Source organism: Toxoplasma gondii, chromosome VIII (genome assembly GCF_000006565.2).
Source record: "Toxoplasma gondii ME49 chromosome VIII, whole genome shotgun sequence".
Taxonomy (NCBI): domain Eukaryota; phylum Apicomplexa; class Conoidasida; order Eucoccidiorida; family Sarcocystidae; genus Toxoplasma; species Toxoplasma gondii.
The window spans coordinates 505825-532293 of record NC_031476.1 but is presented as its reverse complement, the minus strand read 5'-3'; the positions used below and the strand labels follow the sequence as shown (position 1 = coordinate 532293).

General features: G+C 62.5%; 1 protein-coding gene across 1 annotated transcript; it reads left to right on the top strand.

The window, feature by feature from the left end:
* Positions 1–1773: 1773 nt before the first annotated feature.
* On the top strand, positions 1774–25705 carry TGME49_230000 (hypothetical protein; the record flags this gene model as incomplete). Its single annotated transcript, XM_018780241.1, has 6 exons — positions 1774–4342; positions 5012–10911; positions 11645–11854; positions 12941–13276; positions 13778–13912; positions 14635–25705. 6 exons carry the CDS (start codon positions 1774–1776, stop codon positions 25483–25485), a joined length of 20001 nt encoding a protein of 6666 aa, XP_018636901.1. The 3' UTR covers positions 25486–25705.
* Between the last annotated feature and the right edge of the window lie 764 nt (positions 25706–26469).

The window sequence follows — 26469 nt, the reverse complement described above, 5'->3', positions numbered from 1 at the left end:
AAACAAAGAGAGAAACCAGGAGGTGAAATTACGCGGGTGTCGTCGACTAGACCGTGGACGCGGAGGGGCAAAGATGGACGAGAGGAGGGAATGCCGAAAAGTCAGACGCGCGGAGCCGCTTCTGACCGAAGATGTGAAACTCGCCTTCCACGCTTTTTCCGGAGAAAATGCGCTGGAGCTGCGAACAGGGACTTTTGCCAACTTGGAGGGGCATGTGCAGAGAGCGGGGGTGAGACAGGAAGAAAACGGACGCTCTCTCGCAGGGCAGCTACGCGAGATCTGCACGCCTTCGCAACCGAGGAGAAGCAGAGAGAGAGCAGAAGAAGAAGAAACCTCAAAGACGTTCTTAAAGCGCGAAGCGTCGCCGAGAAAACTGGTTGGCGCACTGCACGCGGCATAGACCGGAAGGAAGCGGGCGTTCGCAACCTCGACACGAGCGACTCTGTGGTGAGGCGGGGTCGAGTCTAGAAGAGGACTCGTGAACGAGTTTGCAGACGGCAGCGCGGAAAGCAGAGAAGAGAGCTCGTAACGCAGACGAGAGAAGGACTGAAAGCGAGAAGTCGAGAAAAAAGCGAAAACGACAAGGGAGGTCCTGGAATCGGAACCTGGGCGTTCAGCCTGCGCTCGCAGAGGGCGGGAGACTTCTTTTCGGCCGATGGGGGGTGACTGGCGAGCTCTACTTCGCCGCGGAGGAGAACAGCGAAACGCGTTTTGTCCTCTGCGTTCAGCACACTCAGATTTCAAGGCAGAACCCACTGCGCGGTGTCTGTGTCTTTGCGCATTTCAAGAGGCGAAAGATGGAAAGCCTCCAACTGAAAAGCCGAGTTTTCCTGAGCACTGCTCGCGGGTCTTCTGTGCCCCGTCCTCTCGGTCTTCCAGACGCCGCGAACGAGGAAACAGATTTTTCTCTGCGTTCTCGTTCAAGCCTTTCTACTGGATCGCTTCCTGCTTCTCCGTTTCTTCGCCTTGCGTTGTCTCTCCCTGAATCTCCAACGAGTTCCCTCCTCAGTGTTCCCTGTCGCGACGCGCAGCTCCTCCCTTCGCTGCTCTTCCCCGGTGTACATATTATATACATACACACCCGACTGCGAGAACGGTCGACGAAGGCTGAGAACAGGGTCACCGCCTGAAGAAGCCGCGCGTCTTGGTTTCTTGGGTGGCGACTCGTCTGACGATGTGACAGAACGCTCGGGAGTTCTTCGACTTCTTTGCTCCAGTCTGCAGAGCTAAACTTCGTGTCTTGTCTGCTCTTTGTGAAAACCGCTGCTGGGCGGAAGAGGCGCCGCACAGCTTCCTCGCTCGAGTCTTCTTTCCTTTCGCAGAAACGCTCTTGGGTGCGATTGACTCACACGTTCTCTGTTTCTTTCCCTCGCTGACAAGGTTCCTCGCTCCGCCTGAATGTCCTCTGGAGCTTCACAAGCTCTCTCCGCCGACCCAGCCGAGGTGCGAAGTCTAACCGCAGCTACCGTCTTTCGCGTCTGTTCGAGAGTCCCTTGAGTTGTCAGAAGCCCTCCACTCGCTCTCTGCATGCTGGAACAACCGTCAAACGGTTGAACCGACCGCACACGCATCGTTTTCCATGCGCTCAGGCACTCCCTTCGTCCGTCTCTCTTCCTCCTCTCTTTGTTGTTCACTCCGCTCTCGGAGAGGCCTGTTGCCTCCGTCTTTTTTCCACCCTTATCTTTATGGCTTTGAAGACGTCTCTCTCCGCGTTTTTGCTGTCTTTCCCCGAGAACAAGCTCCACTCTCTTTCCGTCCCCCCCTCGTCTCGATATGCCGCCCTTCTCCCCGCCTCCACCCTCCTCTTCTTTCTCTTCTTCCTTCTCTTCTGTCTCGAAATCTGCTGTCTCCTCTTCCGCGCAGGCTCCGCCGCGAGACGGACCCGACGCCTTCCATGGGGATTCCTCTGGGCTCCGTGAACGCGAAATGTCTGCGCCTCTGGGGTCTTCTCCTCCATGTTCTTCTGTCTCGTCGGCTGCCAGGACACCGCAGGCGGACGTCGCCGGCTTCCCCTCCTTCTTGTCTTCCGTCGCGTCCACCTCTCAGACGCTGTCTCTTTCTGTTGCGTCGACTTCCTCTGGCCCATCACCGCCGCCAAGTCATCTCCTGAACGCCGCACATCTGCCGCACTGGAGCCTCGCGACTTCGCCTGCGCCCTGCTCGCCTCAGGCCTTCCCGAGCTCGCCAGACGCGTTGATAGGTGCATGCATACCTCTGCCTCCGGCGGCGACTGCAGGCAAGGTCAGCCGCGCGAACGGATCTCTGCCGCCGTTCTGTGTAGTTGTCGCAGCTGTCTCGCCCATCATTCACACCTCTTCAGGCCTGGACGGCTCGTCTGTTTCGGCGCTCTGCTCGGCTCCGCGCCTCGACGCAGGCGGCGGTGCGCCGGACGCCTCCAGCGCGTCTTCTTCCTTCGAAGCTGCGCAGCCCACGGGCGCCGCGGCTGTCTCCTCGCTCGAGGGCTCTCTCTCTCGAGAGCAAGTCGCCACCTGTCTCTCTCTCTCTTCGTCCTTCGTCTACGCCGCGGCGTTCCACTCCTGCTCCCAGCTTCGTTGTCTCTCCGACTGCGTGTACAGTGCTCTCAGCAACGAGGTGTATCTCATCCACGTACCAGCTCTCCTCTTCGCCCAAAAACTTTCGCGGCCCTTCGCCGACTGCGCCGGCCATGTCGGGGGGACTGACGGCCTCGACCGGCCCGTAGCGACGGCGCTCGGCGCCCAGGGTGCTGCCTGCGTCTGGCCCTCTCAGGTGTATGTACACCCGAGACGGCGCTACAAGACCGTCGCGTGCGCCGACGGCGGCGGCGGTCTGGGGCCTTGGGGGAGGAGGCCCTATGGTCTCCGTGGCGAGGACGAGGGAAGCCCAGACGCGCGTCGCCTCGCAGTCGCGCGGAGACGGACCGTCCTCACGCAAATCAGCTGTCAGTCTCTCTGGAGGCCAGCTGCGACTGCAGATGGAAGTTCCGGGGAGTCCGTGGCTTCCTCTTGCCCCGTGAGTCGAGCCGGGACGCTCTCTGGGGAAGACTTGCTGCGCGGTGACCGCAGGAGACAGCCGTCGCGGCCTTTGTCCTGGGAAGGTCTCCCGCTGCATGCACTCTCGGGTGTGGAGACAGCCGGCGTCGATCGCTGTGTGCTCGGCGGATTCCCTCTGTCTCCAGCAGTCTCCGCCTCGTCACAGCCTCCTTCCGTACTTCTGTCGCTTCTTTCGCGAGTGCTGCCTGCGCCCTTCCCCTCTCTCTGGCCGCCTCTCGTTCTTCTCCAAAACCTCGAGAAGGAAGACCCTCTAGGAGACGAGAGAGGAGACACCATAGAGCGTCGAGAGACCTCCGACGCGCCTTCTGCCCATCTGGCTTTCTCTTCTTCTCGTTCCTCGCGTCCTCCTATGTCTCCATCTCTGTCTGCTTCTTCTCCGTCGCCGTCCGCCGCTTCTCACGTGATGGTCCTCGGTCACGCGTACGCAATGAGTGTATGTACACACATGGGTGCGACGCGGAGTGTGCAGATACACCCGCCGACTGCATGCACGGCGCTGCTGCTCTTTTCGGACGTTGAGGGCTGGGGCGTCCACGTTTGGAGAGAACGCGAGCCTTGTTCAGGGGTCCTAGAGCTCGCCATTCGCGTAGAAGTTCCCGCGCCTCTCTCTTCGCTCGACGGCGACGAGAGAGGCGGGAGAAGGGAGACGAAGAGACACTGGAGTGACTTGTCACGAGGCAGCATCGAGGCAGACGTCCAGGGGGCTGAACGCGAGAGCGTCAAGAAAGAGGAGAAAGCCGAGGCGCAAGGCGATTGGAGCTGGAGACCGGCAACACCCCATGGGCTAGTCAAGGTTGCCGTCCTCGAGCTCGACGATCGCATGCAAGGAATTGGAGGTAGTGGTCTCTCGTCTCTCGACTTTGGCCTCGCGGACTCTTCGCCATTCGCAGCCGTTCCCCGTCAGCACATTCTCTTCTTCTACCTCGCCTCGGAGCCTCGCGTTGAAAACGACCTTTCCACTTTCTTCCCGACGCAAAAGCTCCCTGTGCCCCGCACGAAGCCGCCGCGTTCCTCGCGTGATGGAGAGAACAAGGACGCCTTTGTGTCTGGCGAACGAGAGAGCCGGCGCAGACCGGCGGGCGAGGAGACAGCGAGAGAGAAGAGCGAGATGCGGAAGCGGCCAAGAGAGAAGAGCGAAAGGAGGCAGTTCGCCTTCCTCGGGGCCTTCATGGTCGACGGACTCGCCAGAGGAGCCGTAGGCCGCCCTGTCGTCCAGCGCGTTGCTGGACCCGCCCAAGTGCCTCTGCATGCGACCGGCGTGGACGTCGCGGAAATTGAGAAGGTCGAACCTTGCGAAATTTCCATGATGAGTAGGCGAGCGAATGCGCAAGATGCGTTTGAAGTAGATCTAAACGCTAGGGGGATAACTGCAATGATTTGAAGACGACGTTCTTCGTCGGACTGTGCATGCAAACGGGACACCGATGGCATGTGCTTCAAGTTTCGCTCTTGTGTTTCATCTCGTCCGTACATCGGCTGCATGCATTGGCTAGGCGCGCTCACGAGATGGGGCACCGCAGGTGTCTGTGAACGGCTAAGATGAAACCGAGCATTCGGTGTACAGACAGAGAGTGTTGAATGGCTGAGGCGCAGAGAAGCAAGCGAACCGAGGTAGATCGGAGACAAGGGAAGGAAGGGAGACACTTGAGAGAAGCAAGAAGTCGCTGTAGATGAAAAGGAGCAGCGGGACAGGCAGATGTGTATATCGAAATTCGGACGTTACAGGTGTGAGACGTCGTCCACGTTTCACTGGGTGTCATAACGCGTTCTCTGTTTCGTGCGTCGATCGAAGGAGGAATACAAAAAGGCGGTTGTCTTTTTGTCTTTGTCTCCTCCAGTGTCTAGATCTTTCTCGACCTGTTATCAACTACACCATTTTGAAGGTGTCTCTCTCCTCCTCCCCTCCGTCCGCTCCTCAGCTTGTATTTTTCGCAGTCCTCACACGGCGAGCAATCCTCTTTCTGTTTGTGTCTCTTCAGCGTCCTTCCTGACAGTTTCGTCGTCATCTGCGGTTCCCCCTGTCCCCTCCGGTGTGGTGTTGGGGGCGCCGGTGGCCGGGGGCCTGCCCCTGTGTGGAGCGAGCGCAGCGCTTCCGCCGCTTGTGGGGGCGAGGCAGCAGCAGCAGATTTGGTCTACGCAACGTCGCTCTGGGGTGTCTTCTGTCTCTGCGATGGCCGGCAACCTGGTGTGGGGCGAGTTGACGGGTCTCCTCGCGTCCGCCATTCCCTCCTGTCGGCTGACCTTGCGGACAGGCGCAAACGACCAAGTAGAGCTCCTGCTCTCGCCTTTGGTTCTCTGCTGCCCGGAGCCGCCTGCTCCCTCGAAGACGAATCCCGAGCCGGGCGCCGGTGAAGCTGAAGGCGGCAGGGGGGGCGAAGCCGTGATGGGGCCCTGTCTCCGCTATGCGTTGCGGTGTCTGTCCTCGGTCTCTCGGCGATTCCTCCCTGTGGCTGCACCCGCCTCGTTGGAGGCCTTGTGGCTCAGGCGGCGGAGCCTTCTGCGGCCTCTGGCGGGCCTCGCCCCGGCTCCATCTGCACTGTGGCTTCTTCCTCTTCAGCAAACGCTAAGGGGAAAGGATGCCGGCTATTCGCCCCCGTCACTGACGACTTTGTGTAAACAAGTTGCACCTCAGAGGACCCTCGACAGCTCCGGCGGGGGTTGGGAGGGAGATGAGGAACCTTCCCTGAGGTTGCAACAGAACGAGGGAGCGCATGCGTCGACGTTCACTTCTTCGGAAGGTGCGGACATCAACGCTTCTCTCGCGGTGTCCCCGCGCCCGAGTCCCGCCCCTGGCGGAGACTCCGCAGAGGAGACAGCGATGAAATCTTCTTTCTCGCGGTCGGCCTCGCGGGCCTCTGCATGTGCGGGGTCTCCTTCCCTGATGTCGCTGGCGGTACTCCCCGAGTTCAACGTCGCGGCAGGCATCGTGGGGACGGATGAAGCCGGGGAGCCCAGCGGACCCGTGTACCTCTGGCATTACAGCGACATGCTTGCAGGCCGACCACCGGTGTGTTGTCTCCAGTCTCGCCTCAGCGGCGATGGTCGCGTTCGATCCAAGCCCGGACACAGTCTCAGAGGCGAGGGGCGAAGGCGCGCGGAGGCCTCGAGACGGGAAAGGCTCCTGCCCCCGATGCAGCAGGTCTCCTGGGTTCCGGCCTCGTCCCTCGCCCTGTTTCAGCGCGCATGCGCCGGCGCTCGCGTCGACGTTCAAAGCGCGGGGGGACCCGCCCTCGAGGAGACGCCTGAAGGCCCGCTTCGCCTTCCTGGAGACGCGGGAGAGAGAAGCAAGGACACAGAAGAGGCACTCGCCCGCCCGGACATGGTCAGCGGTCACTTGCCTGTCCTCTTGTGTGTCGCCGCGGAGGCGATTCGCGAAGGAGAGTGCATGCGCACAAAAACGAGACGCCGGCCTCTGGTGTATGCATTTGAGGTTGACCTCCTTCATGCGCTCTTTGGCATTCGCCAGGTGTCTCTCGCCGTCGCTCCTTCCATGTCGCCACTTGTTCCGTCCCTGTCTCCATTTGAGGCCCCTGTCTCCGCGCGGTCTCCCTGCCGCCCCGCCGCGGGGCGCCGAGATCCTTTCTGCTCGTTCGCTCGCGTTGTCGCCTCTCAAGTCGTGGAGTTGCCTGTGACCTTCGTCGCACGAACAGTCCAGTCCCGTCTGCTGCTTCTGCTTCTGGTCGAAACGGTAGAGAGTCTCCGCCCGCATGCGTCCAGTTTGGAGAAAGAGGTGGAACCTGCGGATCTTGACCCTCTGGCGCGCGGCTCGACGCAGCCGCGCCCGTCTTCGTCGCTCTCTTACTCTCTTCTTCTCTTTGGGCTCGGCCCCCATTTGTGTCTCATCAATCCCAAGGCTACAATCGCTCGAGGAGAGCATAAGCGAGAGGAGGCTCTTTCGCGGAGTGCTCCTGAAGATATCTTTCCGTCTCAACCAGGATCCTCGCCTGCCTCCGTAGATTCGTTTGTGAGACGCCAGGCAGGGGTGCTTGGCTCTGAGCTCCTTGGAGTCTGGCCTGCCCTCAGTCCGCTGGAGGCGCATGCGACATGGGGTGAGGCCGGTGAGCCGCTCCTCGATGCGTGCGTTGTGTCATCCTCAGCTCTCCTACTCGCCTCGCCGCTCTTCTTCCACGAGCCTGCTGGGGTGTTTCTGCCATCCGTCAACTCGTCGCCTGTCCGCGGCATCTCCCGTCTCCGCCATCAACTGCCTTCTCAGTCTGTCTCGGGGGCCGCTAATCCTGCACTCTTCTCTGGTGGCGGAGTGTGTTTTCTTTTCCTTCTTCGCCTTGTCGCCCCTGTCCCTTCGAGCGGGGCTGAGGCTCTCCCCGCTGTCCCTTCAAACGGTGACAGTGAGGCCCTGCGAGGATTCGGGCGCGATCTTGGCCCCTGCTCTCTCTCGCAGCTGTCTCTTTTCGCGGTCGCCTCGGTCCCTCAACGCCGGCGGGTCACGGCCCTCGCCCTCGCCCCAGACACTCTCGCTGTGGGGACAGGACCCGCCCCCTCAAGGCCTTTCAGGCGAGAGCGGGAAGCGGCCGTCGGGGGCGTCGAACCGGAGGCCCCCCTCGCGTTTGTCTATTCTCTTCGTGGGCTTCCGCTGGTTGTCCCCTGCGCCTCCGAGGCGGGCGTGCGAACGGCAGCTCTCTCTTTCCTCTCCAGTCTTGCTGTGTCCTCCGGGCGCCCGCAGGCTCCCGTTGCAGAGCCCCAGTCGTCTCCAAGCAACGCCCCAGAGCACTCCGTCCTCTCGGATCTGGCCCAAAGCTTCGCATGCGCCCAGGCGTCCGGCGTTGGGGCTGCCAGCCTCGCCCCGACTAGGAGAGACGCGCCGTCTCCGGTGTCTCCTGCCGCAGGCTCTTCGCCCGTAGAGACATGCGCCCTGGGCCTCGAGCGGGTCCTCGCGGCCGTGGCGGCGGCGCCCCACTTGAAGCCGGAGACGGCGCTGCCCCTCGTTAGACTCGGGGGGGCGCCGCTCGGACAGCTTGCATCTGGAGCGGCAACTGGAGGACCTCGGCAGGCCTCGGCGTCCAGGTGTTCAGGCCCAAAGCCGGCATGTCACCGCGCGCCTCCGAGAATCGATGGGAAGAGTCGGGAAGCCCCGAATCCGTCTGCAAGCTTCACCTCCGCGTACGGGCGACTTCGTACCTGGCGCCGGGGCCAGGGGACCCTGGCGGTGCCGCCGGCGGAGACAGGAGACAACAGAGGCCCGAACGAAGGACACCGGGCGAGAGACCGAGCAGAGACAGCTGTTTCCGTTGCCGGTCCCGGTCTGGAGCCGTCCTCCGGAGACATGTCCTCTGCGGGCAGCGGACAGGCGGATTTCGCGTCTCATCGCGTTTGTCGTATGGGGCTCTGTCGCCTCCCAGGCGCGACGACGGGTCTGCTCGTGAAGACAGTGAGATGCAGGCCTGCTCGCGGAGACAGAGTGATGTCTCCGGACGATGCTTGCAGCTGCGTGTATCTGTTTGTTTCAGTCCCAGCGCAGGCAGGTCAGAGTCGCTTCGGAAGTCGATTCCGTCTGCCGGCTGCACAGTCTGCCCCGCACATCTGGCTCCGGCTCCTGCCCCTCCCGCCGGAGAACTGTCTCCCCACACCGCAGCTCCAGGCCTTTTACCGGCACCCTCTCGTCGCCGGTTTGCGAGACGCGTGGTGGGGCCCTGAGGCATCTGCGACTCTCTTCGCCTTCCTGGCACTGCCGCCCGCCACCTGCTTGGGAGGCTTCGCAACCTCGCATCTGGGCGACGAGACAGGGAACACCTCAGAAGCCTCGGGCGCGACGACCCCGCTGCCCCATCATACCTCTGGCGCACCTAGTCCCCTCGTCTTGAGCCGCCAGGCGTCGACTGAGGCTCTTCTCTCTCCGGGCCTCTTCTCCGGACTGCCGGACGAGCTCCGGGCGCGACCTGACTCAACGCAGGCTCTTCTCGCCAGCCCTGTGCCCGGCCTCGTGCAGAGATTCTCCCTCCACACCCTCTTGCCTCTTCTTCTTCCCGTCGCCGCCTTCCCATGGGCGCCCCTCACAGGGGCCCCGGCTGGCCCGCGAGGCCCTGAGGAGCCCCACCGCTCGCGCCTCTCTCCGGGTGTTTCCGAGAGGCCCTCCGTCCAGGTGAACCCGACGAACGCTGCAGCCGCAACCGTCGCCTCAGTCGCTTCGGCCTCTGAAAGCCACACAACGCTTGCGCTCTGCCAACAACGCGAGCAGTGGGAGATCGAACGGCGGATGCTCCAAGTCGTAGCGGCGCCCTTGCTCCTCCCTTACCACCCCTCGGTCCTCGGGGCCCTCTTCTCCAGCGGTTTCGTCGGCTCTGTCAAGTGGATTCTCGGAACCCTGCTCAGGTGTCTCCGAGCCGCCGGGCTGGCCCGCGGAGACAAAACGGACTCCAGCGGCGTTCGCGTTAGAGGCCTGGAGACGTCGGCGTCCTTGGAGACAACGCGGCTTCTGGGGGGCTTCATTGAGCCCAAAGAGTCGCGAGTCAGCGAGGCGGAGTCCGAGGGTCTCTGGGACGCTGCGGCGCCCGATGAAACAGATGCAGGAGACCCTCGTGTAGGTGCGCTTTCGAAAGAGCTGGGAGGTGCAGACGCCGTCTGCGGGTGTCCAAATCGCGGCAGCTGGAACAGTGGAAATGCCAAATCTGCCAACGACCTCTGCGGCTGCTGCTGCGTCCTCGAGTCCCTGCTCCAAACCTCCATGATGTGCTTGTCTGGAGTTTTTCTTCAGCTCGCAGCTGAAGAGCAGGACCGCGTGGCGGCGCGGGCCGCTCGAGGGCTCCAGAGCAACGCCAAGGGTCCCTCGAAAGACTCGCGAAGTTCGCGTAGAGACGGAGCCGCCTGGGAGGGACCTGGGGCCTCGCTCGCATCCTCCTCGGAAGCCGCAGTGGGGTCCGGAGATCTCAGGGGGACACAGGTCCCCGCCCAGCGAAGGCAGGGCCTTTTCGAAACCCTGCTGACGCGGTGTGGGGTGGCCGGAAGAGGCGAGACCGCAGGACCGATCGCCTCAGACGGGCGCGAGCTCAGCTGCCCCAGGGCGGACAGCGAGCACTTAGGTGTCTCTTCAGAAAGAGACGATTTGTTCGCAGGGTTGGCCTCGGGAGCTCGCGCGTTTGAAACGCCGAGGCCGAAGGTCGGCGAGAGAGCCGCGGACTTGTTTGCGGCCTCGCCGGGCCTCGACGAGGATCCCTTCGACGTCTCCGATATCCTTGGGCTCCGGAAAAAGGGAGTGGATGTCTTCGGAGCGAACGCCTTGGGGACTTCGACGCGCTGCGACCAGCCGACGCAAAGTCAGGCTCCTCCTTGCCCTTCATCTTCTCTTTCGTGTCTCTCTGCTTCCTCGCCTGCGTCTCTGGACCCCGTCACGGTCGGCCTGACGCCCGCCGACTACAAGCTTCTTCTGCTACTCCTCGCCCAGGATCTACCGGGCCTGCGTCTGTCTCCCCTGGAGCAGAGACAGCTGTGGGGTTTCGTCGCGGCGCTCAGGAACCTCGAGCTGGGCCAGAGCGACCGCGGGGAGAAACCTGTTTCCTCTCTCGTCGAGGACTTCCCTCAGGTCGCCGCAGCCGTCTTCGAAGCCGCGGGCGCCGCCTCAGACGCCATTGCCCTCTCAGGGGCCTGCGGCCGGGCGCGAGGAGGCCTTTCTGTCCCTGCCGACGCGCTCTTGACAACTGGCTCTGCGATGCAGCTGGAGGCCGGGGGGAACCTCCGGCCGAAGGAAGAAAAGGCGACGAGAAGTGGATGGGGCTTTGAGGAGGAACAGGCGGCGCGTCTCGCGGGGAACGCACTCCGCAGTTGGGCGCTGCGGGGGTCGACAGCGGCCACAGACGGCAAAAGAAGATCCGGCGAAATGGGCAAGGAGGCCTGTCTTGCGAGAGCCAGACTCGGACTTCTTCAGGTGGTAAGGCTGAGCGAGCAAGACAGACGATTGGTTCGGGGGGGACCCGCAGAAGCAGAGAAAAGAAGAGAGACAAGAGAAACGCGAGTTCTTGATAAAGCAGAGGCAGCGCGTCTTGAAATGAAGGCGACGCCCAGGAGGCTCCAACTCCAGAGAAGTCCCGAGATTCAGTTGGTGCTCGTCTCATGTGTTTTGTCGCGGGAGTGGCCATGCTCTGTCTCTTTTTCGGGCACCCTGGGGGCCCAGGATTTTGTGTCTCAAACGTCTCCATCGTCTCTGCCTGTCTCGTTCTCTCTGCATTCGAGCCGTCCGAATTCCGCGACATCCTTCGCTCGACAAAAAAATACTTAGATGCTCGTTGCACGTAACCAGTCGTGCTGGGAGAAGTTAACTCTTGCGAAAGGAAACATATACATACACATGTGTCTCTCACTTGAGCTTTTTTCGTCGAGTATAGACCACCATTTGGACTTGAAATGTCGATCTTGTCTTGGTTTTCCTCAGTTCCAAGTTCTGCTGTATTTCCCGTGGCCGTGCAAAGTGGATCGAGGATGGTTACGTTGTGCAGAAAAGACAACAGAGCAAAAGGTGGAAGTGACAACGTTGGAGATATAAATGTTCATGAGCTGTCTCGGGGGAGTGTCTCGACGGTATTCGCGTGAACTCTCTAGTGTTCGGCCCCGGTTTCTTCACTTTCGCGCATGTTCCTTCTTGTCCGTGTCTCCGGTTCCTGCAGGAGCCGGAAGCAGACCTGCCGAGATCTGGGAGTCAGGCCCCACCACAGCAGCCTAGCAGTCCTGTTGTCTCCTCGTCTCTCTTGAGCAGCGAAGATCTTTGCTGGTGCGTCCATGCTGACGGCGAAGAGGCGATGCTGGCTGAGGCGGTTGCCAGCGCCCGGCAAGCACCCGGTGCCCAAGGGAAGCTACTGTGGCCTCACATCAAAAAAGTAGGTTTCGGTCGGGGCCATGCAAACAACGAACTGACGCATATCCTCTGTCCGTCCTCTGTTCTCTCATCTCTCCTCGCTCTTGTCTTCTTCTTTCTATCCTCCTTCTCTCTACTTTTCTGTGTCTTCTCTCTGTGCTGTCTCCTTTCTCTTCTTTCTTCCTCTCTCTTCTTGTCGCGGCTTCTCTTCGCTCTCCCTTTTCTCTCTCCTGTCCCTCTCTTTCTTGTCTCTCTTCTCTTCCTCTCTCTTGAGAGGCATGCAAAGTGCGACTTTGACATGTTCTCTGTACCCCCCCGAGGCAGGGTCGGAGGTTCTTCTCGGACGGTTGGGCGCCACGCATTCACGATCTTTCATTTCTTCTTCCTTAGAAATATCTTTCCTCAGTGATTGTTTTCTGTCCTCTTCCTGGTTCTGAAGCTTTTTGGATCGGGCCGTAAGCTGTGGAAACTTCTCAGCCTCGAACTGTTTTAGCACATCGGTTCGTCTCTTTTCCCTACAAAAGACACGATTTTACTCGACACGAAAAAAGGAATCTGTGAGCGTTCGTTGTCCGTCTTTGAAAAACGAACTCGAAACTCTTGCACTCTCTCCCCATTGTTGAATTTCAACTTCCTACAACATTCAGCGTATTCCGTATCGGTTATGGTGTAGGCACGCATGCGTTTTCCGAAACGGTCGTCGCGTGTCTCCGCCTTCTCTGTCCGGACTGTTGCCCAATGCACTTTGTGAGCGGAAGTTCGAAGTTGCGAATGTTCAACTCCGCATCACATGGGGCGGTCCCTCGACTCTGGGAGACGGCGCAGATCCTTTCTGTGTCTCTCGTGCGCGGTCACTTCGCCGCGTACGATTTCCTGTCGCCTTCGAGCTTTCGTTATCCTCTCAGAGACTGGAAATGCATCGAAGCCTTCATGATGCCGACCAGGGTCTCTCCATACACATCTCTGCGTTTGAGTGGAGAGATCGCAAGGGTGTAGCTGGAGTCCCGAGTCGCCTACGCAGTCTCCATGTTTGCTTTGTGTTCCTCTCGCACTCGGGGGATCCGACGAGAAAGCGGTCTTGCTCTTCTTGTGATGTTTCCCTTTTCAGCGCGGCGTCGGCTTCTGGCTACGGAACCCAACGCAGGTCAAGGCCCTCGCAGACTTGCTTCTCAAGGACGCCACCGTTCTCGCGGCTGCGGAGACTGCCGCGCAGCAGGGCCCTTTTGGAGCCCAAGGCGGTCGCAACGGAGACAGGGGCGCGGGCGTCGCTTCGGGCCTGGCGTTCCAGACGGCCGAGGCGAGAGGCGGGGCCGAAGACAGACCCGGCGGACACTCAAAGGCGAGTCATCCCTTTCTCCACCAGGACTCCGCGGCGCTCTGGTCCGTCGCGAGCGCCAGATTAAATTTCATAAAGGCGGCCTATAAACAGCAAAAAAACCTCAAGGTGAGACAACGCGGTGGTGGGCAGCGATCCCAACGAACTTGGGTGTGTGTGCCCTCTCCCTGGGGACCTATTCCGAGTCGCATGTTCTTCAGAGTCTCTGTTTCTTAGATCTTCGATCTGAGAGACACCCTTCTGGATCGCGGCTCAGCTGTGCAGAGCCCATACAAGCCGTAACCAGTACCACTGCTGTCGTAGGATCTTGACACTGCATGCCCTGAGTAAGAAGGGAACAGGCAAGGCTAAGGTACAAAGAGGACACCATCTCCTCCGGATAGGGCCGGGCTGGAAGAGAGAAATCGACTGTCGGAGATGTCCACTTTCGATAGAAGAAACGGTGACTGAAACAAGAGATAACTCTCTGGAGAGACGCCATTCGTTGATGCATACCTACAGATGTCTCTTTACACGCACATAGGCATACTGAAGTTCACACAAATGCACAAACATCTCCTCATATATATATATACATATATATGAATACATGTTCTCTCTCGATTGCAGGTCGTCGAGTTTCTATCACGTGATTTCAGTGACCCTCGGTCGCAGGCTGCAGCGGAGAAGAATGCCTACAAGCTCGTCCAGCAGAGGCGGTACCATCTAGCTCTCGCCTTCTTCATCCTGGCGCGGCAGATTCGAGTGAGCTTCTTCGCATGCAATTCGCCTTTTTCTGAGTGTCTACGCGTGTGCGACGTCCACGCTCGCGACACTCAGTTCACCTGCTTTCACTTTTGTTTAGACATCGTCTCTTTCTCTCTGCTGGAGACTCCCCTGTTTTCTTTCTGCTCCTGGGGGCCCCCGACTGGATGTGGTGGAGAAAGGTGCAGGAGTGGAGAGTCATCACTTTTCTTTTCTCTGTTCTCTTCTCTGCTTTCGCTGTCCGGCCAACATTGTCTGAACCACAACTTCTGAATACAGATCTCCCCGCCGTGTCGACCTTGCTGGACTTTGTGTCCCTGACGACTGCTTTCGTATGTTCCGCTCCTCTGCCCGTAGTGTGTGTGCCTCTGGAGTAAGACCATAATCTTTCTCACCGTCGCTCGTTCTCTTTCCGTCACCCCTTTCTGACGTTTCCTTGACCTGCTTGCCTTCTGTTCCTTTACCTTCTCGCGTCGCGCCTTCCCTCTCTCTGAGAGTCGACCTGTCACTACCTAGATGATGCTTCGTCAGCAATTCGTGAGTCGAAACCGTAGTCGGTAGGTGGGTGGTTTGTAAAAAAAGAGAGATGGTCTTCTTGACTCCTCAAGCTGACACTCTTCCGCAAGATGCATACACTCACTATGGTGGATGGCTGGAACCTCGTTTATTTCTCCTCGTTTCTCTCCTTTGTCCCTCCCTCTCTCTGCTCTTTGCCTCTGCAGGAAGTCTGCGACCTCTGTTGTCGCCAACTGCAAGACGTTCAGCTCGCTCTTTTCCTGTGCCGCCTGACAGATGCAACGCAGCGCCCGTGTGGGCCGCCTCTTGGCGCAGACTCTTTTTCCAGTGCGTCTGCGTTTCCTCCTCCCACAGACGCAAGCAGCCGACAGTCGCCAAGTTCCCTTACCTCGGCCGGAGCAGGCTGCGCGCCGCCGTCACCTGGGAGCCTCCCGGTCGCCTGCGGGACTCTATGCCCGTCGGCGTCTCCGCCTCCGCTCTCGTCTCCGACCCTCGGCGCGGAGTCGCCGGGCGGTGCGCTGTCTCCGTCAAGTGTCACCTCGAGTCCCGCCGCCGAGTACCGGCGGGTGTTGATTCTCCGCCTCGCGCCTCTCGCCGCGGCTGCGGGAGACGTTTGGCTGCTTCACCTTGCCTTCTGGCTCGCGGGGGACCACGGGGCAGCCTTCTTTGTGCTCCTGCCGCCCCACTTGCCTCCGGCGTCTTTCTCTCGCCTCGCACCTCTCACTCAGCCGCATGCGCAAATCGCGACCTGTTGCCCGACAGAGGGGGGGCGCAGGGCGAATTCTCGCGGCTGCGCGAGTCCCGACCACACCTGGAACTGGCGCTCTGAGCACAGCGACCTCTCGACGTTGACGCCGTTTGACCCGAGGCCCTTCTTCTTCTCCCCACACTCCTCACGCGCCTCATGTCTGTCTCCATCTCTCTCCTCTCTCGTTTCCGCGTCCGGCTCCGCCAGGGCCTCCCTCATCACGCATGCCGAGGCCAGTCTGTCTCGCCTTCAAGGCGCCCCCACAGGGTTCTTTTCCTGGGCCGGCACAGATGCGTCGGACACCGCCAGTCTGCATGAAGACGCCGACCGTTTTGACGGCGGCGCCCTGAGGCACTCTGCGTTGTCTCTAAGTCTTGTGGCCTTCCGCAGCGTCGTCCAAAACGCTTTGCCGATTCAGCGACTTCGCGTCCAGCTCGAGGAGCAACACACGCAGCTCCAACTCGCCCGGGAACTGCATGCGCAGCTCAGGGCCCAGAGCCCACTGGCGCGCGCTCTGGGCTCAGCGGTGAGCGTCGTGTGCGGACCTCGGGAAGACACCGGGACTGGGGACGGTCACTCCCCCGGGGACGACCAGAGCCGGACCTTGTCGTTTGGCTCTTTGCCGTCGCGAGGCTCTCTGTCGAATCAGCCACCCTTTCACTTTCTCCACCACAGCAGCGCCTCTACGCTCGCGGGCTTCTCCGACACGACGCGTGGGGACTCCGAGGTCGGGGGTGGGGCTCTGGGGCGCCGGGGAGAGAGCGGCTGGGTGGACTCCGCCGTTGACTGGGGCGCAGACGGAGACTCTGACCGCGAAGGCAGAGAAACAGGAGACACTGCTTCCGCGGGGACCTCCCGGCGCAGGCCAGGTGGCTCGGGAGGACCAGAGGGAGAACAGAGAATCGCTTTTGGAGGCGAAGGGTCTCGCGACTCGCCGCAGCTGCAGTCACACTCAGATGCAACGCAGGGATCCGCCGTCGGGCTCGGACCGCTTGGGGCTCCGAGTCCGAGGCCTCCAGGAGACAGAGAGAGACGCGCTGTGCCCGCTTCCCCAGGGACGTCGGCTGGCTCGATCGAGGCGCGCGGGGCTTCTGGAGGCGCGACGCCGACCGAGCCCGCGGGTGTGGGGGAGTCGTCGGGTGCGGAAGCGTCAGGAGTGGCTCGCGGCGTGGAGTTGGCGGAGTCTGCTGTTTTCGGAGAAGCGGTTCTGTGGGCCCTCAAGAATCCTGCGGCGGCTGCCATGTGCGAACTCTACCTCCTCACACTCGCCTACCTCCACCGGGGCGAGGCGTTTCTCGCCGCGGTCGCAGCCACGAGGTTCCTAGCTCTCGCTCGCCGAGCGGATTTAGACGAGAGGCAAGAAGGCGAAAAGAGCAGTGGCCTGTCGCACGCACCAGGAGAAGAACATGCTGTCTCCTCGAGAGGCGAGACTGGTCTGGGTCGCTCCTGTGGAGACAGTGGAGACTTTGCGAGCACACAAGTCGCCAGGGGAGGCCCCACAGCGCAGGCTGCCTTCGAGCTTTTGTTTGCTTCCTGGGCTCCATGTCTCACTGTGAACAGATCTTTGCCTTCTTCAGAAGCGGCGATGCAAATCCGGCTCCCGCTCCCAGAGAGTCTCTTTGAGGTCAAAGCCGGGGAGTCCTGCCCGTCCCCTCAACTGTCTGCTACGCTCGCTGCGCTGACTGGCCTGAATGCAGGCACTCTGCTTCTTCTTCCGGAGTCGCCCTTTGCGTCTCTCCTAAGTCTGCCTGTTGCATCTGGGGTCTCCGAAAAGGTGGCTCCAAACTGTCTCCACTGCGGTGTCTCCGAGGCCGCGTCCTCCCCCCAAGCTGTCTCCCTCAGTCTCCCCGACACCGTCGCCTCTTGTTTCGTCGCCTTTCTAGACCGGATGTGTGGGGCGGCTGGATGTCGCCTCGTCCTCAACAAGACCCTTCTGGCCTCGAGCTCTCTCAGCGCCGCCGCCGCCCGCAAGAGCGCCACAGCCTTCCCCTTCAGTCCCCACTGTCCCTCCTGTCGCCCGCGGATCTTCGCGAACGCAGAGGCGGCTTCGCTCGCGGGTCTCACAGAGCCGTCTGAGTCTCCTTCCGCCCCTTCAGTCGCTGCGCCGCCTATGCCGTCAGCCGGGGAGACTGGGGCCCTCAGTGCGCCTGTCTCATCAGCCTTCCACCAAAACGCGCAAGGTACTGTCCCGAGTCCGATTCGCGCCCTAGGTCTCCTGGAGTCCATCGCCGCGCAACTGCTGCTGTGGTCCGACAGACGGCGCCGCATGACCCTGTCCCCGGGGGTGTCTGGAGACAGGGACCCGCTGGCCCTGGGGGCATGCAGCTGCGCGGAGAGACGCCTCCTCCAGGCGATTCAGGCAGCCGGAAAACTCGGGGGTGGCCGGCGCCTCGCAGCCGTCGCCGCGGATGCCATGGCGTGGGCCGCAGGTGTGGGGCCTGTCGCAGCGGCCATGCGAGAGCAGCGGCTGTGGCACCGCCTCCTTCGGGCTCCAGAGACAGCCGCAGGCCCTGGGGTGCCCCAAGGCGCGGATGGGCCTTCAGGATCAGGAGCTGTTAGCAGCCCTCCCTCGGAGACACGGGTCTTCTCGTCGTCCACACGCGACTCTCCGGTGCTTGGCTGGGCTGAGGCCTCAGCTCTCGGCGGCAGGCTTCCAACCTTCTTCGAAGAAGACACGCAGCACTTGGCCTCGAACTGCTTCCTCGCCGCGCTTCGGGCCGCGGCTCTGGGACGCCGCGCCGCAGCCGCGCGCAGATGCGAAAGAGCCCTAGGCGCCGGCGCGGCCACAGGCGGACCGAGCGGACTCGCCGTGAGCAGGCGGGGGCGCAAGGCGGCGTGGCGCCTCGCCCGCTTCTGCGCTGCGGGATGGGTCCGCAGCGAGGCCCTTCTCAACCTGAGTTGGCGCAGAGAGGTTCGGACTCTGTTGCAAGTGCCTGCAGACGAATTTGGCGCGGCAAGGTATGCGTATGCGCCGGGTCTGCGAGGCGGGGAGTCTTCAGAGACTCCAGTTGTGGGAGAACGAAGGACAACGCGAGAGACCTTCATGCGAGGGGCTCTGGGCGTCCTCGCGAAGGAACTGATTGCGACCTTCGACGCTCCCGAGCGACAGCTCTTCGATTCCCTCGCGCTCTTTTGTTGCACGGCGACAGCCGCGGCAGAGCTCGACGTCTCGCTGTCCTCGGAGGGCTCGCTTCCAACCAGCGTTCAAGGCGGGAGACATGAGGGGGCGCGCTCGTTCGTCTGCGGAGCTTGCACAGATCTGGGGGAGGACCCACCGTCGGTTTCTTCTGCGTTGAGGCCCTCCTCGGCGGTCCTCTCGCTTGAGCAGCTGGAACGCCTCTTCCATCTTGCAGTCGTAGCCCTCGCCTGCGTGTCTCTCTGTCTCTCCGCGGCGTTTCCTTTCCTCTCGCTCTTCTTCTCGCTTCACCCCAGCACACACACCGGCGCGCAGCTTGCGCCCTCGGCTATCAGCGACGACCTGGGGCTCACGCCGAACAGTGCCCCGAAGCAGGAGACAGGAGGTGCAGAAGACCGCCCCCGCGCCTCCTCCACGGAGACAGCGACCGGGGAACTAAGACCCGGGCTCCGTCCGGCCGACGAGATCAAAGGCGCCGGTCTTGTCTCCCCTCCGGAGACCTCGAGGCCGGGGGCCAGTGCGGAGACGCGCCTTCGAGCCAGAGACGGTTTTGGAGCCCCAGGAGGCCCCCACGATCCCGAGGCGCTTGGCGAAGACGCCGCGCGGGATGTGCGGCCGTTCCACCCCCTACGGACCGTGCTTCATGTTGCGGTGTACCTGCACTTCATTCTCATGCAACCGGAGAGATCCACGTGGCGAGTGGAGCTCCGGAGACACCTCAGAGACTTCCTCTGGCCTCGCCTGCTGCTGGGCTCCGTCGCAGAGTCGAGTGAGCAGGCTGCGGGCGACGCCGGAGAAGAGGGGAGGAGCGGCGCATGCGAGGCGGATCGGGACCGCTCGGCGAGAAGCCGTGGGCCTAGGGCGGAAGGCCCTCGTGGCGGAAAGGCGAATTTCTTTCCGGCCTCCTCCAGTTTACTCCAGTGCCTCGCGACGTGCTTGAGTGTGAAAGTCTTCGAGTTCCTTCTCGATGCGCTCCGAGCAGTCGACCGCGAAGCCCTGCGTCTTCTCCACTTTCTCCAGCTTCTCTCGCTCGTCGCCTCTGCAAGTGCCGCTGCGGGTGACACGGAAGCGGAACAAGAACAGAGCGTCGGCGTGAACGGCGAGGCGGCAGAGGCCCCGTCTCCCCGGTCCTCTTCCACGTCTGCGGGGCGCCTGTCGCGCAGCGTCTCAGGTCTGGAGGCCGACGGCTTCGCCACAGCTGGTTGCCGGATCTCCGCGCATGCGCTGCGTCTGCAAGAGCGGCAGATTGACCTTCTCCGGGGCTGGATAGATCGTCTCTGTTTTTCTCTTTCTTCGTTCCTCTGCACGCATCTGCGCCCGCTCCTGACGCGCGCAGCGCCTCTCGCGGCTTCGCTTCTTCTCCCGCTTCTCTGCTGCACAGACCCGGCGGGTGGCGGTGCCAGGACTCCCGAATTCGACCGCTCCTCTTTTCTGGGCACCTCTCTCGGCACCGCGACGAAAAGCGCCAAAGCTTCTCTTCTCTGTGGCTCGATCTCCGAGCTCCTTGGCCCAGAGGCTTCTCAGCTGTGGATTCTCCTCGGCTGCACGAACCGCCTTCAGTGGCTCTTCAGCCAGCTGCCCTTTCTCCCGCTGCCGCAGCCCGCTCCGCCGTCTGCGCAGCCTAGTTCTGGCCTCGGAGCGCCGCCTTCCGGTGGAGCGCAAGGCGCGCCGAAGAACTCCGCGGGCCTTCCGGCCCCGGCAGGGCCCGTTGGCATCCCGGCAGGGAGAGGGGCGCTCCAGAAGCTGTCTGCGGGAGTTGCGGAGCGCGCGGCTCGGGCCGCGGCTCTTCCGGGCAGCCTCGCAGAAGCGCGAAGCTCGAGAGAGGGCGCTGGGCACCGGGCACTGGGCGACGGAGGTTCCGTCGGGGGGTTCGGGGCGCGCGCTGGAAAGAAGGCCGGCGGCGAGTCGTGGTCGCGCCTGCAGCTTCAGGAGCAACTTGTGAGGGCGGGGATTCCACATTTGCTTCTCGGGGACCGACCCCAGGCTCCCCAGAGACAGAGTGGGCTGGGGTGGCCGCTGTCGCGTCTCCAACAGCAGCTCTTGGCCGAGCTTCCGTCTCTGCGCGTTGCCGACGAGCTGGTGGTTTCTGGGGCCTTTCCGGGGGTACCATGTGTCCTGGGGGGCCTGTTTCCTCCGGGAAAGATTTGCAGCATCGCGGCATCGAGATCTTCTGTGAACGCTCTCGATGCATTGCGGAAGGCGTACGACCATCACCTCCCCTCTTTCCTCACCCCGCAAGCTGTCGCGCTTCTTCTCGCAGAGGCTGCCGGCATGCCGTGCCATCACCGAGAAGACGCCTTGCGTGTCTCCGCGACGTCCCTGTCTCTGTCTGCCCCCTGGTGGAGCTCGCCGTGCTGCGCGGTGCCGCTCTGCGCCGTCCTGGGGCCCGTGACGGCGGCATGCAGCGGCACCAGCCACAGACGATACTTCCTTCCCGCTGGGGCCTCGATGAGCACTGACCTCGCGATAGGTGTGGGTCCGCTCGAGGGCCTTTCGGCCCCTGGAGCTGCGCCCCGTTTGGCGAGCAACTACGTTCTGCGTACTGTCCGCATCCCGCCCTCGCTCTTGGGTGCCTCTCCCTCTGGAGGCGACACATGCACTGCCTCTCTCCTCTACGGAGCCGCCGCCGCAGTCCACGCCACGGCGGCCGCCACGGCCGCTGTCGCTGCAACAGCTGAGGAGCGCAGCGCGCACCTTGTCTCTCGGAAACAGGCTGCGTCTGCTTCGCCGCCAGAGAGGGTTGTCGACTTAAGGACCAAAAACCGGGCGTCTGTCCCCGACGCGGAGGCCGCGAGCAAGCGCCAGACCTCCCCCCGGCCGCTGCCTCCGGGCTCGCCGGTGCCTTCAGATCCCTCAGCTGTCCAGCCTGAGAGCCCACCGCCGCAGTCGAGAGCGCAGAGTGCGGGTCCATCTGACCTTGAAGCTACAGGCGTTGGAAACAGACGTTCAGAGGGGGAGAGTCGCTCTTCACGGAGAGACCGTGCAGAGGCCTTGCGAGCAGAGGCCCGCTGGCTTCTCTCACTCAGCGCCCCGCAAGTCAGCGAGGCAGGGGGCCCAGGCGGGGCCTTCGTGGGAATCGCCCCTCTGCGCCGTGCGACAGTGAACAGCTCGCAGCATCTCCAGAGGCGTCTCGGGCGCGTACAGGGGCCTCCCCAGCTCCGGCGCGGGGTATCGGGGCCCAAGCTGTCGACGCACGGGTGTTTTGATGCGAATTTCGACAGTCTGCTGAAGACCTCTGGTCTCCTGAGTGCGAGCTGGTCGGAGGGATCTGTGCTGCTTTCTGTCTGGTTTGGGTACCTCTTGACGAGAGACACTTCCCTCTTCGCGTACGCCCAAGTGGACCGGATGAGCGCGGCGATGCGACTCCTCGCTGCCGCGGCTGCGGCGGACGTCTCCGCGCCCCCCGAGGAAGGCGTTGGAAGCCGAGGAGGCGCGGCGAAGCCCGGAGGACCGTCTGGAGCCTCAGGGGCCGGAAAAGCGGTTTCCACGCACCCGCTGTCTCCCACGGGCGCCGACCCCCCGGGAAGCATTGGTGCTGCTGTGGCGGGACACGGCTTTTCGGCAGCCCCGTCGTTGGAGCCGACTTTTCCTTATCAGGCCTTTCCCAGTTTGTCTGTTCTCCGGTCTCGCTTCTCCTTCACAGGGGCTGTGGGCGCACATCCGTTCCTGCCGATCTTCGCCGCGGCGCTCCAGGCTGTCGAGGTCCAGTCTAGCCCTGCGACCGCCTTCGCGGCGATCCTCCGGCCGTTTGGAGCTCACGCGCGGAGTCTCCCGAAGGGCTCGCCCGCGGCGCTTCCGGCGACAACTCGCATGGATGGGCCCTCGGGGGCAGAGTCGAGAGACGCCGGTTCAAGTGCCGTGAAGGCCGACGCAGCAGCGCGACACGCAGGGCCGCGAGCTGGAGGCGAGTGCGGAGACAGTGATGTGGCTCGCGTCGCCCCATCATCTGGGGCAACTCAGTTTCGAGCCGCAGCCGAGAGCGCGCGTGCGGGGGCCGTGGGACCTGGGGAGAAAGGGGCCCGTTTGACCGCGGACTCCCGTTCGGCCTCTTTCGCAGGTGCCTGTGGCCATCCTCGCGAAGACCTTGACTCGGAGACAGGAAAGGCAGCGGGTTCCGACGAGAGGCGCCAGATGCCGCAGGCGCTGGCAGTGCGTGAAGAGGTCGCCGCCTTGTCTGTCTCGGACCGCGGCGAAGGAAGTTTCTCTTTCGACGTCGGGCCTCCGACAGAGACTGGAAAGGAGACAGGCGCAAAGGGGCGAGCCGGAGCTCCAAGCCCCGGCGCCACTGGCGCCAGGGTCGGGGGGTCCGACTCGAGCGCGTTGGTCCCCTCGACCGTCGGAGGAGCGACCACACGCGGCCATCCCCAGGAGGTGCGGCTCCAGAGTTTCGGGCGCATCACAGCAGTGGTGTGGAGCGAGTCCGGAGACAGTCTCTTTCTGGCGGACTCCAACGGCTGGGTTCGGGTCTTCGGCCTTCTTCGCGGGCCCCTGATGCCCCCCTCCGCCGCCGTCGCGGTTGCGGCAGCCGCGGCAGATCCTGACACTGCGGCTCGCCTAGGGATCTCCACGCACCTTCCTCGGCACCACCATCACCACAGAAAGCCCAGTTCCGGCCTCAAAGAAGGCATGCTGGCGGCGGCGCTGCAGCAGGTCTCTCGCCCGACAGTCGCCTGGAGAGCTCACGTGTCGACGGCGGAAGTCATTCCACTCTTCGGGTGCGGTTCCTGGCTGCTCACTCGAGGTGTGGGCCTCTTCCCGCATGCCCTTCGCCATGATCCCGTCCTGGTTGAAGGGCGTCCCTTCTCTGTGGGCGCGTCTCTGGAGCCGGCAGGCCCGAGGCCTTGTGGCACAGGAGGCGCGACCTCGGAGACTGGAGAGCCGGATCCGAACTTCTTCTACCGCAGGGGACGAGGCCGCGAAGGCGCCGGTCGGGGCGACGGGCGCCGGAGTGTCTCCGTCGGCAACAACGCGGACGGGGACGGGGACGACGAAGACCCTGCATTGGGATTCGAGGAAAGCGGAGCCCTTCGGAGCGAGTGGCTCCCGACCCACGCGAAACCTCCGATGCGGGTGTCCGTTCAAGCTCTCAATGCCAGCGTAAACAGTCCAGACAGCGGGGGTTTGGGCGCAGGGCGAGGCGGTCGCGCCGCGACGCCTCCGGGGCGCATGCGAGCGTCTGCAGTCGATGACCAGCTGTCTGCGCAGCCAGAGGCAGTTCCCTACAGTCCGCGCGATGACCGCGGCGACAGTGGAGACGAGCTGAGGCGGCGACAACGCAGTCGGCCTGACTCCGACAAGCGTGGAGGAGCGAAGACGGGGGGCCATTACCACCATCCTTTCTCGATTTTTCGCCGAGGTCGAGGCAAGGGCTGCTGCGAGGCGGCGGCCGCAGCAGCTGCCGGCGGAGGTTTGGGTCGGATGCGGAGCGCGTGTCTCCCGGCGCGGAGACGGGAGTCTGTGTCGGTGACGACTGAGACCGAGAAAGATGGCGCCGAGGACGCCCCTTTGGGTCCGAAGCGAAGGCGGTCTTTTCGCATGCTTCCGAACGCAGCTCGCCGCTTCAGGGGCGCCGACGTGATCGCAAAGATTCACTCGCGACTCCTCCAGTACCAGAGCCAGCTGCAGTTGCGTCACGGCGGCTCTCAGTTCCTCTCTCGCCGGAACAGCCAGCGAGACGGGGGGCTTGGGGCAGGAAAGGGGCGCACCCAAGGCGGCGCCGAGGCGAAGGGCCCCGCTCTCTTCGAGCACCCAGTCTCCGGACCTCTCACTAGGGGACGGATAGGCGCCGAGGGCTTGGGTCTCTCTGGGGACTGCGCTCTGTACAGCGAGGGCGACGGACCTGAAGAGGAGAATGCGGATTCCGGCCCCCTCGCCGCGGCGTTGCCCCTGCAGCAGTGGACGTCGGCGCTGTTCGGGTTCGGAGGCCCCGAGGTATCGGACGACGAGACCTCGCAGAGTGGAAAGGAGCGAGTTTTGGACAAGACCATCAAGCAGATGCCTCAAATCGCGGGACCCTGCATCTGTGTCTGGGACTTGTGGGACATGACGGAAGGCGGGGGGCCGCGCCTCGACTGCGTCATCACCTGTGACGACCTCCTTCTTTCGCGGATTCAACAGCACCTGGCGGGCGTCGGGGGGGCTCCAGGCCCGCTCGGCTCCCGCGCCTCCAAGCGCGGCAAGAAGAGCAAGAAGCAGGTACACACCTCGGATGATACGCGCAGCAGAGACACCTGGGAAGTCGTCCCCACCCACACGCCCACGTGCATGTGCGTCGCGGTCCTCCAGGACGGCCCCGCGCTCTGTGGCTGCTGCGGAGCTGCATGCAGTGGAGGGTGTGGATGCGCGCCTGTGGGGGTTCAGCGGGAGCGCGATGGCGGGGCGAGAAACAGTGAAAGAGGGACCGACGCGCGCGCCTCTCGACGCCACACTGTCTGCGCCGGAGGGAGCAGCTGTCGGTGCTGCAGCTGGTGCTGTGGGTCGGTGCGGTGCGTGGTGTACGGAGACACAGACGGCTCCGTGCATGCAGTCGATTTGGCTGCTCAGGAGGAAGTTCACCGGTGGCGAGCGCATCCGTCTGCCGTGGCCGCGTGTTCGGTGTCTAGGCCCGCCGCGGCTTGTCCCTCGCACTCAACAGTCCCCGGTTCCTGGCTCATAACGGCGGCAGCCGCCTCTGCTGCAGACGCGACTTTCCGCTGCTGGAGTCTCTCCGCGCTGGCCGGAGGCGCGCCCTTTCTCCTCTACGAATTCACCTCCCCAGGTCACATTCCCCTTCCTCTCAGGGACGCCGGCCGCGCGCCGCGACCGCCCGTGACAGTCGCAGGCTCTGCCTTGTTCAGCAGTTGGCGGGGCGAGCTGGGACCCGCTCCAGGTGTGCTGGTAGGCGATGGTGGCTGCTCTCCAGAAGAACGAAGAAGCGTCGAGCACCCGGGAGTCTGGGGCGAGGCGGAGCGACTCGGAGTGCCGCGGCAGCCGCCGCAGTCCGTCTCGCCTTTCTCGCCGTTCGCCCCCTCGTCCGCTAACGCACTTGTCCGCCTTCTCGGGGGAGACGCAAAGGAGACGAAAGAAAATACGCCCGCGCATGCAGAAGAGAGCGTGTCCATGTTACAAGTCGTCAGTCCTGGTGGCATTCTCACGGTCCGCCACGATGGCACTGCTCTTTTAAATCGCCTGTAAGCACAAAAGTGGATGTGTGGTGGAGGGAGCCGCAGTGCGGGGGGAGGTTTGGGGGTTCGATGTGATGGGCAGCGTGGGTTTTGACAGGCGTGTGATGTCAGTCGATGACAAATTGCAGTTCTCTGCTACAGAATGTTCGTTAATATGGACATTTTTGAACGTCAGTTCTCTGCTACACTTGTAGCCGGACCACACAGCTAGCGTTCTATGAAGAGAGACGAGGTGCTGGGTTTGGGGAAAGGGTTGCGGGACGGAGAGCCCGAGAAAAGCGTCGGCACTACTTCTGAGTAATCGGGGGTAGCCTCGTTACGCTTCTGGTGCGACTGGCGCTGTCTTTGGAACTAATGAATCACCAGTGCCTAAATGTGCAGTTTCGGTGCACGGTAGCAGTCCCGATCCTCTGGAAATGGAACACAGCGACCGCACCCTATTACTATAGCCCACGGACATTTTGTCTGTGAGGAAAAGGTTGAGGATGTCTTGCGATGACGGAACATCATGCAGTCGAAATTCGCAGTCTGAGGTGATAGTTGCCAACACACTTTGGGTCTACATGACGCAAGAGAATTGCAGGTTCCGAGTCGCGCCTTTGTGCTCAGACTGCACCACTAATGCAGAAACGCCGCTACATCCCGATAGATAGGCAAAAAAACCACGTTCGTGGGTTTCTGCGAAACGGAAGGCGAGGTGACGTGGCCGCAGGGGTCAATAGATCGACGTGTGCACGACAATCGAGAGAAATTGGCTATATGCCGGAGACGTTGATACACAAACCAAGGGTGGAAATCGACCGCAAACCGCAGCAGCGGAGAGGTTCCACAAGATTGGCAAAAACTGCAAATGGACCGTGTGGTGAACAGTTGAAAAGGGAAAGGCTGCTCGTCAGCGAATGCCCTGTCACCGCCAAACACTCTTACATGCCGTTTCTTTGAAGCATTTGCAGTAACAAGTAACACTCTGCTAGGTGCTGCTCTCCTGTTACTG